The 19,321-nt window shown below is 33.3% G+C and overlaps 1 protein-coding gene across 1 annotated transcript in view; it reads left to right on the top strand.

Moving 5' to 3' along the window:
- The window catches only part of LOC129233707 (cytoplasmic FMR1-interacting protein-like), a 94,363-nt gene that overhangs the window by 18,908 nt on the left and 56,134 nt on the right, over nucleotides 1-19,321 (top strand). The window contains exons 6-9 of the mRNA XM_054867685.1: nucleotides 1,027-1,208; nucleotides 3,365-3,590; nucleotides 12,547-12,651; nucleotides 16,688-16,891. Of these exons, the coding sequence (XP_054723660.1) occupies nucleotides 1,027-1,208; nucleotides 3,365-3,590; nucleotides 12,547-12,651; nucleotides 16,688-16,891 (717 nt within the window). The remainder of the gene's footprint in view (nucleotides 1-1,026; nucleotides 1,209-3,364; nucleotides 3,591-12,546; nucleotides 12,652-16,687; nucleotides 16,892-19,321) is intronic.

Genomic DNA, 19,321 nt, shown 5'->3' with positions numbered 1-19,321 from the left:
ACTACCTGTTTTAAATGTTTTGCTTAATGCTATTTTTAATATTTTAAAGTAATTTATGTCGGATGCTAAAATAATCTAATATATCATCCTATCGTACAAACTGAGAATACACTAAATAAGTTTGTGCAATTTAAATATTTTTTTTTGTGGGGAAATCCTAAAATTCCTGAAGACATCTCTCAAATAATCAACAAATAAACCTTGAAAGAAAAAAAAAAGACTTATAAATACATATTTAGAAAAGGAAGCTACTTTGATTATTCTTTCAGCGATTCATTAAAAAACTTCGCATTTTTTCGAGAATTGCTTTGAAAATGTTTTGTAGTTGATGTATTTAAATCTGTTTGAGGCTATACTTAAATGCCTTAAGAGAAAGGGAAAGTCATAAAACTTTAAGGCTGTCTTTGGCAATGAAAAGAGAGGGGTAGGAGGCTTTCTTTTGGCGAATTTTCGAAACTGGAGTTTTAAAAGCGCAACTTTAGACTGTTTTGGGGTTCCGGGGCCCCCCTTCCCTGAAAAATATTCAAAGCTGAAGTATTCAGAACTCAGCTTTAGGTAATCTTTGGGAGGCTTAAGAAGAGGGAATTCGAAGGTTTTCTCTCAGTACATTTTCTTAAAACTGCTGTGCTGAAAAGGGTTAACTAGACCTAAAATTTAAGTCAAATTTAGTGAACGTAGGGGAAGGAGTTCAGGGGGTGGGGGCTCTCTTCCCTGAAAATTTTTCCATGCTGAAGTATTAAAATGCTCACTTTCAATAGAAAAATAAATCTTAAACACAAACTTACACTGCCTTAAGTAAACACGAGGAGGGGGGGGGGGGGGGTATTCTGCAACCCAGCCCAAAATATTTCCATTTCTGATATTTTAAGAGCTCTGTTTTGGGCTATCTTTGGATGACTTAGGGGGAAGGGAGTAGGAAGCTTCTTTCAAAAAGTTTCCAAAAATATTTTCCGTCTTGGACACATCATCCAACTTGCACCCATGAATGCTATTGATTATACTGAAAGACTTTCATTTTTCCTTTAGAGAAGAGCTATAGAACGCTTTACTGCTGAAGTTAAAAGATTATGCCATGCTGAAAAAAGGAAAGATTTTGTATCTGAAGCATATTTGCTTACTTTGGGAAAATTTATTAACATGTTTGCAGTTCTTGATGAATTAAAGAATATGAAGTCTAGTGTCAAAAATGATTATGCAACATATAGAAGGTAATAGTCTTGAGTATTTTTTACTTTTTTGCCTATGAAAGATGGATAACTTTTGAATATATGTGTATGTAAACAGTAGAGTGACTAAAATATTATTTGCATCAAAATATACAATAGCGTATAATCAGTAGTTTTTAATGTATTAATCCATGACTGGAAAACCGCCTTTCTGTTGCAGCAGAACCAGGGAGCTGAATAAAAATTTAATGCCTAATTCAACAAAATCCGAAGTTGTATCAAATTTTTAAAAAATCACACAAGTCTTCCACTACGTTTTCACTTTTTTGGTAAAAACTAAGATGATGTAGTTGGTGTTGCTTCACTATTAGCTTTCATTTCGAATTCAAAGAAATTAAATGTTCTTTTAAATTTCTCAGCCTATTTCATTATTTTTTTAAAAAATGAAACCTAATTTTCACACAACCAACTGTACAAAAAATTCGGAAAAAAAATAGCGCTTGCCATTCCTTCGTGTAGTTGGACTTTCACTGTCATTTCATGAAATGAATCATGAATGAACAATGTAATATTGCTGGCCTAGTGCTTTATTTGTTACTAGCAAAAATACCCGGCGTTGCCTGGGTCAGTAATAATTGTAAGAAACAATCGCTACTTTTTTCGTTTTCTGTTTTAACTGAAAGAACTTACACACCGCTTTGATGTGATTAAAAATCAAGCATCTTCCTTACCTATAAAAGTAAAATAGCAATAAGTATAAAGAACCAACGAATATTCATTTAGAAACGAAAGCACGAATTCAAGCATATAAAAATTTGAAGAATTTTCAAAATAGGAACTAACAAAAACAAAGATTACTAAAAAAAACTGTGCTCTTGCTTCATTTAATTAAATAATACACACACAAAGAAAAAAAAAAGCTCCCTGCTATGTTTCCCTCAGTGTGTGAAAAGTACAGATTCCAATTGTTTAAATAACTTTAAACTCATGTTTGCTCCTGAGAAACCTTGATTCAAAACTTTCCTTATGATTACTTTTAATATTGCTGTTGTTAGGCAACGAATTTTTGTAACAATGGGTTTTATATTTAAACACATAGAGTAAAGAAATTACATAGAGAGGCCTTGCTATACTAAGAAATTGAAGCCGGAAGTTGCATTGCTGTATCCTAAGATCCTTAGCTTCTTGCTAAGTATTTTAAGATACATCTTGATTCAAAAATTTCCATTACTGTATCTCAATTGGTTGTTAATTTAAACTTAGATATTGTTGCAAATTTATGAAGCACTTTTTGAAATTGCATTAAAACATGAATTAAAATACAAACCAATCTGCCAGCTGCTTTATATGGTCTCTTTGGGAGTTTGGTGAAAACTATACTCACGAAGCAATCACATTATCATAACCCCGCTTATCATTGCACCGCTGTATCCCATGATTCCGGCTTCGATTTCATCTCTTTTTTACCATAGACGGGGCCTCTCTATGTATATTTCGTTACTTTATGTTTAATCAAAACATGGGGAAATTACATGAAATTTAATAACTTTTTTAAACTAAGTTTTTAATTAATAAATAAGTTGCTCCCTGATAATGTAGCTATCTATGGTGAAAAAATGGTTAAAATCCGTCCAGTAGTTGAAGTTTACCCCGGACATCCGGACAGAAGTAGCCCTTTATGTATAAAGATGAGGATGCAATTCCTAAGAACGCAATAAATGTCATGCTTGCACCAGAGAGGCCTTGATTCAAAATTTACATTATGATTACTTTTAATGTTGCTGTTTTTAGGCAAAGAATTTTCGAAACAATGGGTTTAATCTTTAATCATTTGAAGTGGAAATTACATGACATTTACTGTTTCCAATCACGTTTTTAAACTAAGTTTTTTAGCAATAAATTATAGCCTAAGTTGTTCCCCGATAATGTAGCTATTTAAGGTGAAAAAATGCTTAAAATCCGTCCAGTAGTTTTGAAGTTTACCCTGGACATCCCCGGACAGAAGTAGCCCTTTATGTATAAAGATGAAAGGAGTATTGAATAACGGCATCTCTAAACTTAAAAAAAAAAGAAAAGAAAAAGTTGAATAAAAAGTTATTGCTTGTAGGTTACCATTAAAGAATTTTAATATTTTATTTCAAAGAATTTTCTTAAGGCAAAACTAATAAAATATATACATATATTTCTATTCTTTCCAGGGCTGCACAGTTTTTGAAAGTAATGGCTGATTCACAAGCATTGCAAGAATCACAAAACCTCTCTATGTTTCTAGCCACACAAAACAAAATTAGAGATACTCTGAAAGAAAACTTGGAGAAAATACCTGGTTATGAAGAATTACTATCTGATGTTGTGAACATTGCTGTTCAGATGTATGAATGTAAAATGTACATGTTGCCAAGTGAAAAGCACATGCTTGTTAAGGTTAGTTAAAACTTTAAAATTAATTTACTTTTTAACCTAACTTTTTTTTAAAAAACCTTAGTTAAAATTTAAAATATGTATCTAAGAAAAAATTCTGTGAAAATAATTTTTCTTCTCATTTGGAACAGTATTGTATGCCTTATTTTTTATTTTTCACTACATTTTTCTGTATTCTGTCTATCAAAAATGTTGAAATCAAGTTGGTGAAAACCTAAAAGGTTTGTTCGATGATTTTGTTTCGTTTATTCTTCCCTTTCCTCCTCATTATTTTAAAAAAGAGAAACTATATGTGTTTTCTCCCTCCTCCCTGAATTTTTCTCTATTCCCCTTTTTCTATAATTTTTTGTGCTTTTAATTTCTTATTCCACGTGGAAGATAGTTCTAATAATTTCTTTTATGTTTGCGGTCAGGATTTTGTGCCTGCTGTCATTTCTGGCCATAAATTTAAAGGGACATGGTAATTAAAATTAAATTAGCAAATACATTTATGTATATTACAGACCTGCTAACTCTCCCGTTTTTTACGGGAGACTCCCGTTTTTTACTCCATTCTCCCGGTTGTACGTTTGAGTATCCATTTCTCCCGTTTTTTTTTATTCTCTTCGGGTTTTTTTCTTTTTTTAAAAATTAACCTTTAGGCTACGGTAACTATACAATTATCTTTTCCCTCTCCCTACGGCTCAAAGCTTTCTTAGTTCCTTCCCCCCCCCCGAATAGGACAGCATAAAGGGGGCGATGTCCACTTCGACCGCTGAGCTCTCCGCAATACAGGGTTACCATAGTGGGACACTATACTTGGCTAGTCATCACTTATTCAATGGTTTGAAAATAATTTTTTCCCCCCTTGTTCCTTATGGGGTTCTCTAAAAAACACTGCTGTAAACACGTTTTTCAAAAGCAAGTCGACATACTTAAAACGTAACTAGTACAATAAAATATCAGAAAATATTAACTAACTTACATTCAATATGATCAGCAGTTAGTAGTTTTATCACAATAATGTTTCAACCATATTAGTTGATAAAATACATGATCATATTCCCTTTTTAATAACACAAATAACGAGATATACAGGTTTTCAGGAAATTTCATTCGAGACAAACATGGGGGAAAACATTGAATTAATACTTTATGTGCAGGGAAAATGAAAACTTTGACATAGAGAGGTTTTCGAGATAAACAGTTTCGACTGTATTAGTGAATATGCTAAAATATGCTTAAAGACAGCCTTACTCATTACAAATAAGCCCGCCTAATGGAATTTTCCATTAAGCTAGAGATTCTTTTATCCGAGATCACAGAAGCAATTTTCAATGGTTTAAAACATTAAAATACTATTACATAAAAAGGGTTCAAGTGTAATTCATCAATAATGTTGTATATGTACACTGGAAAAAGTTTAAAACATTTTAAGTTTATTGTGCAGACTTACTAAGTTATTCTGTGTAATCTCTCTTTTCTCATTTTTTTATATAATATTACTGACATTAATAGTATGAATTTTTTAAGTTGAGATAAAAGTAAAAGTGTTTCTGCTGTATTTGCTCCTCTCACATAAAATTGAGCCTGTGAAAAATCAACCACAAAAATGCGTTTATTTTTTGACACATATGTATGCTTAAGACAGAGAGAGAAAGAAATATATTTCTATAAATTACACATTTTATTAACGTTCAATTCTAATACAGGAAATTATTACAGCTTAACACAATTTAAAGAGCACTAAGTTCGTATTCAGGTACAAACGAATAAACATAAACACTCACACAAATATTGATACACACATATATATTATAGCCCCCCCCCCGTTCCGCTTTTTTTTTTTTTTCCAACTCGAAATTTGACCTGGTGGACGCATTTGCAAAGCTCTGCGTAACTTCCTAAGCGTCCGTTGAATTTTCGTGATAAATTTCAAAACAATTAATATCAACGCATAGAGCAACATTGCATTTTTTGCATGTGATGGTTGAGCGCCTTTGCACATTTTTTTTAGAACAGACAATGCATCTTCGTCGATTTTTAATTGCTTGTGGCCAATGTCCTTCGTTAGAATTTCTTATACAAATATTCTTCCTAAGTGGTGATTGAATGGGGTTGAAGGGCTTGTTGTAATGCTTGTTGAGATAGTTAGAAGTTGTCTGATGAGGTTCTTGCGAAATGTTTTGTGGGTGCTTTTCGGAAATTTTAATTTAAACAAATAATGACAGTTAAGTACTGTTAGATCAAGGAGATGGAAAAATAACTTCTTAGTCCATTTCATTGTTCTTCTCCCAAAGGTATACAAATTGGCCATCCTATCACTTAAATCAACATATCCCATGTGCTGATTATAATCTTCTACAATTTCTGGTTTTCTATTATCTTTGCTAGTTTTTAAATCCGGACAATGTATGTTGCTGAGCATATAAACATCGCGTTTATCTTTCCAGCGTAATGCTGTAAGCCCTGTTGCATTATATTTTAATTTTACTTCCCCCTGCTGCAGTTTACATTTAGATTTTGACAATTCTTTTGGGTAATATTTTCGGTTTGATCGTATGGTTCCACAACTGTTAATTTTATAGTTGATCTGAGAAGAGCAATGGGGAAGGAAAGAAGTTGTCCATGTAGCTTGTGAACTTTGTTCTTGAAATGCTCACACATATTTACTACCACATCGTGTGATGATAAATTAGCGGTACTTCCTTGTGAGTTATCTTTACCAAGATAAACTTGCATATGACAAGTATAACCAGTTTTATCACAAATTTTAAAAATTTTTATACCCCATCGCTTGTGCTTTTTTGGAATATATTGTTTGAAAATAACACGACCTTTGAATTTCACAACAACTTCATCAATGGACAGTTCTTCTGTGGGATCATACAGGCTTCCAAAATATAAATTTATGTGATCAAATACTTATCTAATTTTCCACAGTCTGTCGTAATTTGGATCGTTTCGGTCTGGCGAGTTTTCGTTGTTGGCAAAGTGTAAAAATTTAAGGATCTGTAAATACCTGTCTCGGGACATGCTTTTTCCGAAAATAGGCGTTTCAATCAGTTCGTCTTTCGACCAATATTCACAAATATCATCTTTATCAATATGACCCATTAAAAGGGTCAAAGCAATAAAACGTTTTAGTTCTTCAGTGGTACAAGGCTTCCATTCTAAAACATGTTTCCTTTTTCCTAAATGTACTGGCTGCAAAGTCTGAGAAGCATACCTGTTTGTCTCTTTACATAAAAATTCAACAAAGTCATTGGTAAAAATGAGATTGAAATAGTCTTTCTCTTCTTGTAGTTCCTCCACACTTACTTTCACGCCAACATGCGAAGTGAATTGGAATTTCATTGGAGAATCAGAGACTTTTGGGTTATCCCACTTTTCTAAGGCTCCAACTTCAAAAGAATTTTCTGGAAATTCCGGTGCAACGATAATATTTTCTTCATTTCCGTCGATTAGCTCAGATTGCATAAACGATTCATCCTCCTCCTCGCACTCTGACTCACTATCAGCATAGTTTTCATCGTCTAGTTCTTGCATCAACTTTTGTATTTCTTCATCTGTGAGTCCTTTCCGACGATACATTTTTATGAGCAATAAATTTAGTAATTACATTAGAGGTTTAGATTTTCTGTAAGTATATTTGGTTCAGTTTTAAAATTGAAATCACTGAAATAATGCTTCTCATCTAACCTAAGGCTAACGACAACAAAATAATAAATATCAAACTCTATTTGTGAGGTAGACCACTGGATTCAATAAATGCCAGATGTCCTTATCTATGCGCTAAAATGCGGAGGTAAATAGCGTTCAACTGAGACCAAAGCCATTGTAAATACAATGTAGAATACCTTAGATTCAAGGGAGGCAACTTTGCTTTTCAGCTTGGCTATTCAGAAAAATGATGACACTAATACGTGTGTCCAAGAAAGAATCCACAATAACAGGGGTCGAAGTAGTCCTATATATCCTATATTTCCTATATTTTCAAAAAAAGCATCAAAACCGTCCTATATTTCCTATATTTTTCGAAAATGTCTTATATTTCCTATATTCCCATTTTTTACCCTATATGTCTTTTAAAAAGAACAGTAAATAAACTTTCTGACATCGGATTTTTCGCTGAAATATAGCTGAAAGTACGTCCCCGAACGAATTTCAAATTTAAAAACGAAACTGACTAAATCCTGCAACAGGCATCTTCGCTCATTGGCTACAGCAATGTGACGTCACTATAGTGGGTGGAGTTTCGAGAACTAAGTCTGAAGTTGGTTTTAGAACTTTGCGTTTGGGGGGGGGGGGGGGCAGCAGTCCTTTGTTTTGTTTTCCATCATGGTTTTCGTTTTCGTTGGTATATTTTTGTGTTCAGTGCATTTTCTTATCAGAATGTTCTAATTTTTTTTTTGCAATCTTTTCTTTTTGTGGATTTTTGGGATCGTGGAATGTTAGTTCCTTATGATGTTCAAACGTAGTTTGTTGTAATAAGTGGAATTACAAAGGCGAAATCGCATCGCTTAACAAAATTTGGTGTGGAGTGGTTCGATCAGGAGGACATTAATAGTACAAATTTTGATGCATGGTGCATAAAAGGAAAAGATGATTTTACCGCTTTTTGCCATTTTTGCAACTGTTGAGTGCCCATAAGCAATAGTGGATTTTCGCAATGGAGGCAGCATGCTGAAACATTCAAGCATAAAGAAAACTCTGAAAAACGTCAAAAGGATCCTTCTCAAGCTCTGTTTGTTCTTAATACAAGTGCTAAACGGTTCAGTTTAGATATAAAATCAAAGAACAGTGGAATTAGTTCTTGGGCCATCAGTGAGAAAGAAATAATAAAATTATCTTTGCTCAAATTTTGTTTAGTTATTTAGTCTCTAAAGTACACTTTACTTTTTCAAAAATTATTCTTTCAACTACAGGAAAGTCATTTGAGATGTAAGTTATAATATAGTTTGAGGTTTTTTTTAAACAAAATCATTGATAAGAATAACTAAATAATATATGATATGTATTATTTATTTTTTCATAGCAAACTTATTCGTTTAATGTGTCCTATATTTGTCCTATGTTTTTTGTGGAAAGTGTCCTATATGTGACAAGTCGATCACTTCTACCCCTGCAATAATAGCGAACAATTCCTTGCTTTGCTTTTCTGAGCAGGTGCAAGCGGAATATGCTTGAACACCGTATTCATTTACATAAAGAACGTTAGCGCTTATCTATCTTTTAGATTTCAAAGTCAACCACTGTCGAGTGAGATAATATGGAGAGACAGCCTACAAATCCCCTGATATCCCCATTCACTCTTTCTTCTAATTGTGGTTGAAATACCTCTAGTAATTGTTGAAGGATTAAGTTCCGCTCCCCTCACAATGCACAAGAAAAATATCTGGGCAAATTTGTTTTAGATTCCAAGTCTTTCCTCTTTTCAACATTTCCTATTTGTGTACTATCTTTATAATACATTTTCACTACCCAGTACGTTGTTATTTGTGAGTAAGAGAAGATAAGTAAAAAAAATACGCATGAGTAAACAGAAAACCAACCTCTTTCTTCCATTTTTTACTTTCATAAACAGTTCCAAATGTAAGAATTAATTAACAGAAAAAAAATAAACAGACATTAGACTCTCATTGAAAACTGAGTAAGATATATCAGGTGCTCTTATAAATCTTTTCACTTAACCTCTTTTTTTTTTGCGCAAGAAGGAAAGAGGAGCAACCGACTTTGACTTAAAAATTAACATTTTAAGCCCCTTAAATACAAACAGGGGGAAAACTGAATGCACAAATTTATACTGTATTAACTGCTTTATAAGGCCATAACGTTTAAGAATTCCTAAGTTGAACCATAAAATTAAAAAATTCAGCGAAAAAAAAAATCCTCGTAAGCGTGCCCCGGTGTACCATACTTATTTTGTTTCACTCAGCATATCCTTAGTCCTTTTAGCTTTCTACTGAAATAATATTCGCTATAGACAAAATATCAAGGAAATACATTTATATTTTCTAAAATATCAAAATTAGGTTTTTATGCTTTTCACTCAATAAGTGATCAATTATCACAGAAGATTTTGAGGCATAGCGAAGGGGGGGGGGGGGTAAAAACACCCCTCAGAGCCCTTGATTTTAATATTCTTGCCATCCCTAGTGCAATAACTTTTACATATGAAAAGGTTCGTTTTGAACAGAAAACCCCCTCCAAAAGATAATTCTGGCTGTGCTAGTGACTCTTTTTATAATAATAAAAAAAAAAAAAGAGCATTTAGTCTAACTTTCAATTCTTAAACCAAATGATTCAGGACACAGATTCCTAATTGAACCTCTCTTTCAAATTTATTGATTTTAGAATGTTTTCCATGTTTTGTTGAAACGGTATTATAAATAATTTTCAGTTAAAAAGTAAATAAAGAAATAAATGAAACGTAGCAAATCGCAAATTGATAAGTTGTTTCCTATTCAGCATGATATTCATTTTCGAAAAGTTAGCAAAATAAGATATGCTTTTCAAGTGTTTAATTATTTTTATAAAACCATAACAAAAGAAATATTTTGGAGAATGATGTTTCTTGCCTCTGCTCCCTAAATATCTACACTGCTTAAACTAAATAGGTGTTTTGTACTCAGTAAAATATGCTGTTATTAATTATAGGACGCCTTACTATTGGGTTATTAAACAGAAAAAGGCTATCAAAAATTTTTCTTTCCTTCAAGTATTTTACTTCTTCTTTTCTTTCTCCCCTCTTTTTCGAAACTTCGCCACACATTCCTTCACTGGGAACAAAACTATGCCAATAGCCTCTGACTGACAGACCCCCAAAAGGGGTGTAGTGCGTTTCATTCATTTTCTTCCTGCGTAGGCGTGTGTGAAAGGATTATCAGCTGCGGGAAGTAACTGGAGGGGGAAGGGAAGGACTGGTACAGACGTTGTACTACAGCCGTAGGAAGAGAGCACTTTTTGTTGGTACAGCATATGTACCGCCGTTGGCTAAAGGTTAAACTTAATTTTCTTCCTTAAAATAGTTACTCACAGCCCTAATAGATGGCGTTGCTACCGGTTAGTTGACCGTGACAGCTAATGATCACTTGCTCCAATCAACTGCTTAGAATGGTAACGGATGCGGTAACCGGTTCATCATAGAATGCTGCGGTTAGTAACCGGTTACTTACCGGTCGACCGGTGAGGTTCGTCGAACGCAAGGTGAGCGTCAAACATCCGATGGGTGCGTTCGGAGTTTCGGCCGAAATGCTTCCGGAGATGGTGTTTTGGTTTAACTCTATGTTCGCACTTCCACGTCTATCTCACGCATACGCCGTTGCCGTTTTCGCGGTATCGTTCAGTTTTCAGACGCATGCTAACTGCGCCGCGTGTTTTCATCTTGCTACTTGATCTACAGCGTGCGTTGTAGTGTAACATTCTGTTAGCAAAAATATGAAATTTTAGTTCTTGAAGACAATTCCCAAAGGTTTAAGAAAGTTCTAGTAACTTAATTCATTGTATTACAAAAATTGAAAAATTATCCCACTACCTAACCGGCGGACGAATTGTTCCCCAAAGTAGAAACTCCAACAGAATCATGCGTTTGTTTACACAACGCGATGATATGACGTCATAATTACCGAGTTGAGTAACGTTTTGCTGAGTGCAGGTGAACAACTATTTTAAAAGTTTCACAGTTAGAAAATAAAAGGTGTTGTGTTGTTTCACAGCGATAATTTATGCATGTGATTCAATAAACGTCACATCATCACGTGGTGGTATTGGGAAAGGTATTTAAGTGAGTGCACCCAATCAATCAATCCTCTTGTTATTCTTGTCTTATCTGTTTTGATACATGTCGCCGTAACTGCAGTTCGGTGGTTACTGGGAGCGGTGTGCGCGGTGTGCTCCAGTTTCTCATCAGTTCCACGTTGTCAAAGTGGACTTTATTTTTAGAAAAATGTAGGAAATAAGTTCGTTGTGCCCGGCTAAAAGAGCGGGCAGGTTCCATTGGTCACCTTGAGGCATTTTGGTGGTGAAGGATGAATAGGTGAAATATTGTGGAGTTTCTTTCACGGAAGTTGATGTTGTTGGACGTAGGCTTCACAAGACCGTCGAAGGTTCACGCTGGATTGGATTAAAAGATGTCCTGGAGTCTGGCTGGACTGGATGTCCGCGTGTAAGGGTTCTTCACCGGATGTGGCGGTTCTTGGTGTCCGAGAGGTCAAGTCTATGGAAGGTCCAGCATGGCGGCTGGCCACGTGTGGTACGAGCGGCAATCAATTTTCACGTAGGATCCTATGGAAGGATCAGGCCTTCACGTTTTGATATGCCAAGTATTAAAGTGTGAATATCCTGAATGGTATGAACTTTCATCTTGAATATTATCAGGACTACTCTATTTTTAGGCAATGGACTCAAGATGGACTAGCGTTGACTAGTCCGTTAAGTTTTGGAATCGAACGATATAGTATTATATAATGTATTCCTATAAATGTTCTTGTGGGGGGGTTTTTATTTTCAGTCAAAATGTTTGGGTTTTAAAAGTAGTTTATTTACCCTTGTTGATATTACAAATTTTAAGATATATTTATCGTTATTGAATAAAATTGCTTTTGACTGTTAAATGTGTTTTTCAATTCCATTTTTCCCCCGAGCAGATCACACCACAATTTCTGTTGGGCTTGCAACAACCCGTTTTAGTCCCAACACATTCATCTTTAGCGATGTCTGAAAAAAAGAAATATCTACAAACTTATAAGAGCGATTATACGAGTGAATTCTCTTTCATAAAAAAATCAAATAAATACTTGTTATAACTGTTTTTTACTTCTTATAGCATCGTTTAAAATCTCCCTTTTTCTCCCTTAAAGCTTTGACTGGATCTCCCGTTTTTTCTTTTCATAAGGTTGGCAAGTCTGATATTAAAAATAACTGCAGTTCGTATGTTATGTTCAAGTTAACTTATTTCTTATTGTTTTCTTTATTACAGGTGATGAGTTTTGGCCTTTTCTTAGTTGATGGAGACGCTTGCAATATAAATAAAATTGATCAAAAGAAACGTGTAAATATAGCAAAAATTGATAAGATTTTTAAGGTATGTATATTAAAGGAATTTTTTTTTTCTCCCTTTTGTCATTTTAATTGCCCCCCCCCCCCCCATCCCACCTTAAACAATTGTAGAAACAGTGTTTGCATTCCATACTATTTCTGAATGATATTTATTATTGATTTTAACATTTTTGTTACTTTTAAACTGTAAGGTAAAGCTTATAATCATTATCTCGTGAAATTAAACACAGAATTGACTTGTATATGCACTTTAGTGTGGTTCCTAAATTTTTAGAAGCGTTTTTTTCTGTTTCTCTGAAAAATATTTATTGGTTCAGAAGTCTCTCACCTGCTCTTTTGTTTTTTTTTGTTCTACAGTAACAAGGAGCAAGATATTAGTTTTTTTTGAGCAATCACGATTGCTTATTGTTTTCATTTGACTGTTTTTGATGTCTTATCATTTTTCCCACCGCCACCCTCCACAGCATCACTCACCGTCGACTGGGTCCTCACAATGCTGCACCTCTAGCGAAAACCATCTCCAGGTTTCGTCAATATCCTACACTTACACGCATACATACACGCACCTACAAACATATACATATATACACCTACACACAAACACACACACACAGGCACGCACAACTACCCACACACTCATGCCTGCACACAGACACAAACACACATGCCTACACACACATACACATACCCCCCACACACATACAAACAACTACCCACACACTCATGCCTGCACACAGACACAAACGCTCATGCCTACACACACACATACCCTCCACACACAAACACACACGCTTACATATACACACACACTCGTGATTGCGAAAAACATAATTTGAATTCAAGATGACAAAATTCAAATTCTTTTTTTCTTTTTTTTTTATTTATTTTTATTTTAATGTATACAGTAGACTATCTCCATCTGAACACTCTAATGTGAACAGCCCAATATCCTGAACACATTTTGATGCTCCTGGCAAACACCATGGACTTAACATAGGCTGAGCTCTCTGTACTCTGAACACCTTATAATATGAAAACCCCAGTATTATGAATGCTATTTTTAATCCTGTTCAATTATTACCTCTCTACATATTAAACATGTTCCCAATCGGTACTCAAGAATTCCTTATGAATCACACGGGAATGTCGAATATACATTCACGCTTTTATCACAATGGTTGAATGACATTAACCCGTTTGGAGCGAACGACACAAATCTGCATCAGCAGCAGATTTGTGTTGCTGTTGGATTGTTGTTTCTTGCTCCTCCCGTCCGAATGTTGCTATTCTAGGAGACTGCAAATGCTACTCAAAAATCTGAGCCACGCGCATTTGCGTCTTAGTTTCGAGACGAAATGTTTACTATCAGATGGCGTTACTTATCCATGTTCCGTTCAAATGATTGGTCTCGAACATTAGTATTTCTTTCTGTGACGTCAGAATGAGGTCTGTCAAGTGTCTGTGATTTATGGGGTTACACCCCATAACATAAGGGTTTTACCCTTAACATTCAAAATTTTTCAACTTTCAAGTTATTTTTTGGAATTTTATCAGTTAATATCAAATTTTTGAGCGAAAATATTTTTTTTAAAAATTAACTTTTATTTTTAGTTTAAATTTAGATTCATATATTAAAAATAAACCAGACAAACATGCATGAAAAGTTTTACGGAAACGTATAAAAAACTTTCTGAGATATCTTGCAGGCAAAAAAATAAATCAGCACCTAAGAAGAAGACCCTTAAACAGCTGCTGTTAACCTGAATGTCTGTGAAGAAAGTTTACACATTTTTACGATAACTTGAAAAGTTTTTTTGCATATGGTAATAAATAAGTTATCAAATTGTTCAGAATTAAATTAGGCATATCATATATTTTTTTTTCAGAAAGTCAAAATTTTTGAAGGGCAAAGGTCCCTAGACCTTATTAAATTTTGTTAAAGAAAATATAAACATGTGCTAGAAAATGACATACTCATTTTTAATTGACTGTTTATAGTTTCGATTCTATTTATGATGGGATTTCTTGGGAGATATTCTACCAAGGAGTTTTACTTTTAGATTCATTTGTGTAACCATGGTGAACACTTTTATCTTTCCAAGGAGGAAATATCTAAATTTATGACTGACCCATCTACATATTTTTCGGGCAACATTGAAGCAATTATAATTTATTTTTATTGGAGTTCTTCATACAGTAGTTACTTTGTAAAATCTGTAGTTTGCTCAAAGCACAATAAAAGAAGTAACACTATCTATGAGGTAAAATGTGTAGTGCACATTGATCCGTGCTTTGAAATTTTTCATACGACTTTAAAATATTAATTGTTACAATATTCTTCAAGTATTTCATAATATAAGGCGCAAATAATTTTTCCTGTTTTGTACAAATTATATTGTTTAATTTTGGTGCTTTTAGTTATAGTAGAAAACTATACTTTTTATTTTTATTCTTAAATATCAATTATTTCATCAAATTTTTTTTGTTATGATTGAAATTATGATATATTTTATCACATATTTAAAAATGGTTTCATTTTTGCTTAAAGTGTACATTTTATCCATTATTATGTAATCCGTACTTTCCGAAATTGCGTATAAGGCTTAGTGGGAGAAATTGCCCCGGCCTATGCACAGTCCGCATGTATTATCTGCTGTCCTGAAGGAGCACTATCTTCTGCGAGCTGCCATCCCGAAAGGGTTAAAAAAATGAATAGAGTAGAAGAAAAGTTATTTTCCTGGATATTACTGCATCACATGAAATCATTAGGCTTAGCAATATGAGCCTGAAGTTTCTGCCTCTGAACAATATTTCAAGAATCCAAAACATTGTATCAAGTTGTTTTCAAGACCTTCAAAGTATGATTACCTTTAAGAAATATGTGGCCTTCACAGTAACATTTTCACTTGGGTGATAGTGCATTCCTTGCATGAGGATACACAATGCAAAAACATATTAAAAACTTTTTTTTTCTTCTGTTATTGAACCAATAGTTGTATTGTAATATTTCGTTTTTGAATGTTACGTTAAATTTTTTGAACTAAAAAATAAATAAATGTAAGAGTTTAGGTCCTACCGAGTTGAATTACACATTGCACAAGCCACCAATCCAAAATTCAACTCCTCTACCTCAGTTACTGGTATAGCTCACTGGACAAAGTACTGGACGTATGCAGTACTCAGTCTCCCTCTATGATGAACACCATTATAATATGAACACTTTTGTTTGGTCTCATAAGTGTTCAGAATAGAGAGAGTCAGTCCACTGTAATATCATTTATGAACTATTTTAAGTTTCAAATCAAAAATTTCTTTTCACATCACAAATATTTGCTTTTGTTTTTGCTATTTAGTTAAGTAACAATGGTAAAAGTATATGATAATGGTAAGGACTATAATAGTAATCAATTGCATGAAAATTAAATAACTAAGCATAAAATGGAAAATAGCATGGATGAAATGGAACATAGCAAGAAAAGGAGATATCTCTGTAGAATATTTAGGTTTAACATTTACAATGCTTGACTAAATTAAAAACATAGTAAAATATCATTTTTAAAAAATCCTAATACTTTTTTTCTTCATTTTCCACAATGCTAATTAAGAAAAAAAAAAAAAAAAAGACAAAGCTTGAAAAGTTGCTGTGCTCAATTTTAGGGGTGTATTTCCAATTTCCAAGATGTAAAACAGCTTGTAGTTAGCTTAAAAATATCTCTTAAGTAACAGTATCCTTTTTTCCAGCTTTGCTTCTGAAATGTTCCTCAACTAAAAATTTTCTGAAAACTTCTGAGTGTTTCAGTCCTCAAAAAAAAAAAAAAAAAAAAAAAAAAAAAAAAAAAAAAAAAAAAAAAAAAAAAAAAAAAAAAAAAAAAAATCAGTTTATTCCCTCATTCTTTAAGCATCAGTTGTATCCTATGCCAATTATTTGAAATTATAAGGTGTGCAGTCTACCTTTTAAATCTTCTTGTCTTAACCCTGAAAGAAGAATTAAAAAGTAGAAAAAAAGTTTAATAATTTTACTTTTGGTTCAGCTTTATACATTTGTGTTCTTATATTTGTAGCAACTGGAAATGGTTCCTCTTTTTGGGGACATGCAAATTGCTCCTTTCAATTATATAAAGCGTAGCCCACATTATGACCAATCCAGGTGGCCCTTAGCTAGCTCTAGTTCTCCAAGCCCACAATCTGATTTGCTGCAGTATTTACCTACTATAAGAGATGATTATGTTCGATACATAAGTGAATTGGCTAGGCATAATAATCAGGTGAGTGAGAAAAAAGCTTTTTCTTTACTTTTATCTACCAACTTGTACAGTAGGGTGGAGTGAAAAAAGCGAAATTGAGAAAAATGTTTAGCCTATATGCGGAAAAGTTGCCTCTTACCAAGCCTATTTATCATACAAAATTTCAGCTAAATCAAACAATATCTTTAGCTGCCCATTTGAATTTCAATTTTAAGTATTCAACCTCATTTTTTACCAAACTTGAGAAAATGAGCTGATAAAATATAATTATCCCCCATTTGAATCTACGAATGATTGAAATTAAACTCTGGAGAATTAAATACTTAATATAGTTAGTTGAATGACCTATGTAATTGCGAAATGGCCTTCAAATGTGCATCAAGAGTGCACATTGCATATGCTGTCTCAGCTCTGCTTTGTCCTTTCTTTGCATTCACTGCTATCAATGGGGTTCTTTGTTCTAGTTTGTTGCCTTTCTTATTTAAAATGTTCTATTTAGCTTGAATTATTTCAAACTATTAAGTTATAACTTTAAATGTAAATGAAAAGACTTGTTTTTACACATAAAATGTTTGAAAAGAAAAAAAAACACAATTAGAAGTCAAGATTTTTCTTCATCAAAGTAAATGAGATAAGCATCAAGAAGCTGAATTCCATTGAAATATATTGAAGTAATCTTGAATTCTGAAACATAGTTACCGAGTTCAGCCATTCATCCCCTTTAACGCTCTTGAGGGCTCAGCCAGCTCTCTCAGGCGTTTTCTATGGTTGGCCAGAATTGACCAATATAATGTTTTCTTGATGTTACTTTATTCTATTATGTAAGTTATTCTAATTACACTGTAAAAGTATTCACTTCCAATAATACATGATGAATTTGGTTTTGCTTTATAGAGTATGTATAATATAACATTCTGTTGAATATAACATTCTGTTGAATTCCCTTTCAAGTTCTCTGAAGGGCATTTTCTTGAAATATATCACCGAAAAGATCTCTTAACTGTTGTTAGCTTTCTGCAATGACTGTATTCTTTCTTTTCAAATGTACACGAAGACATTGTTTTTACGTGTAAACAATACTTGAAAGGAAAAAAGAAACAATTTCAATAATTTTTTCCACTTATTATTTTTGAAATTAAATATCTAAAATATTTCTTCTTTTTATTGCTTGTGAGATTAATTACTAATGTTTGTGCCCTACTAAGCCTTTATTCCTGGCCGATTTGATGCTTTTTGTTGACGCCCAAGCATTTAACAAATTGTTTGTATCCCAGACCGTAGGATTGTTCATGTGTGTATGCGGGGGATGGGGGGGGGGGGGGGGTTCAACTTTCAGCATGATTCCCTCTCTTTAATGTGGTAGTCTGTATCTGCCCCTGTCCAATACATCAGCCTCAATTATTATGAATGCTGCTTTGAAATATATGGGAATAATTACCAAAGAAGATTAAGCCCAGGTAGTCGATTGTAGCAAAATCAAAAGGTAAAGAAGAAAAAAAAAACATAGATTGGAAAAGAAAAATGAAGAATAACATTTTTCAGCAAAATATGATGTACTTTCACGATCGAAGAGGCAATACTTTGATTCAAATAAAGGTCTGAAAAAATAAAGCCAGAAAGACAACATAAGACCAAGTTGTTTTACTTTACTCATGCAACCTGCATCAAAGTATGATGTACCGTACCCTCCTGTGTCTAGTAGCTCTCATAAGATTAAGATAAGCATAACAGCATTTTGAAAGAAAGATATTGATGTTTCTAAGTTACGAGCTATGGGTATGAGTGCAAACAGTGATCAATATATGTTTTTTGAAAATGGAGTTATAAGGAAAATTGAGATTTACATTGGACGTTCATTGCTGTGGTTTATTTGTTAGTTACATACAAATGAATTACCATTACGCAGATACCATAACATTAGGGTGGAAAAACAGCTGGGCCAAAGGGATATTGTTTAGAAATTAGGGACAAACTAGAATAATGTGAAAAGATGACTGTGGTTAACTTTGCACAGATCAATGGTATGTCTATGAAATATGGAATATAATTTCGAATGGAAATATTTCAATCAGTTTGTTAAAAAATAATACAGTCATTGCAAAAGGCTAACGAAAGCTTATACATCTTTTCGGTTACATATTTCAAGAAAATGCCCATAGGAGAACGTGAAAGTTTCAACAGAATATGTTATTAGAGTATACTCAATTATATTAAACCTAACTCATCACGTATTATTGGAAATGAATACTTTTACAATTTAATAGAATAACGTATATATCTTATTTACTTTGGTGAAGAAAAATCTTGACTTGTAATTGTGTGTGTTTTTTTTTTTTCAAACTGTTTATGTGTAAAATCAGCCTCTTCATTTACATTTGAAGATATAACATAATAGTTTGAATTTAAGTAGAACATTTTAAATAAGAAAGACAACAAACTAGAACAAAGAAC

The sequence above is a fragment of the Uloborus diversus genome, chromosome 1, assembly GCF_026930045.1.
Source record: "Uloborus diversus isolate 005 chromosome 1, Udiv.v.3.1, whole genome shotgun sequence".
Classification (NCBI taxonomy): Eukaryota; Metazoa; Arthropoda; class Arachnida; order Araneae; family Uloboridae; genus Uloborus; species Uloborus diversus.
Note: the sequence above shows the minus strand (reverse complement) of the source record. Positions and strands in the feature narration are given on the sequence as shown.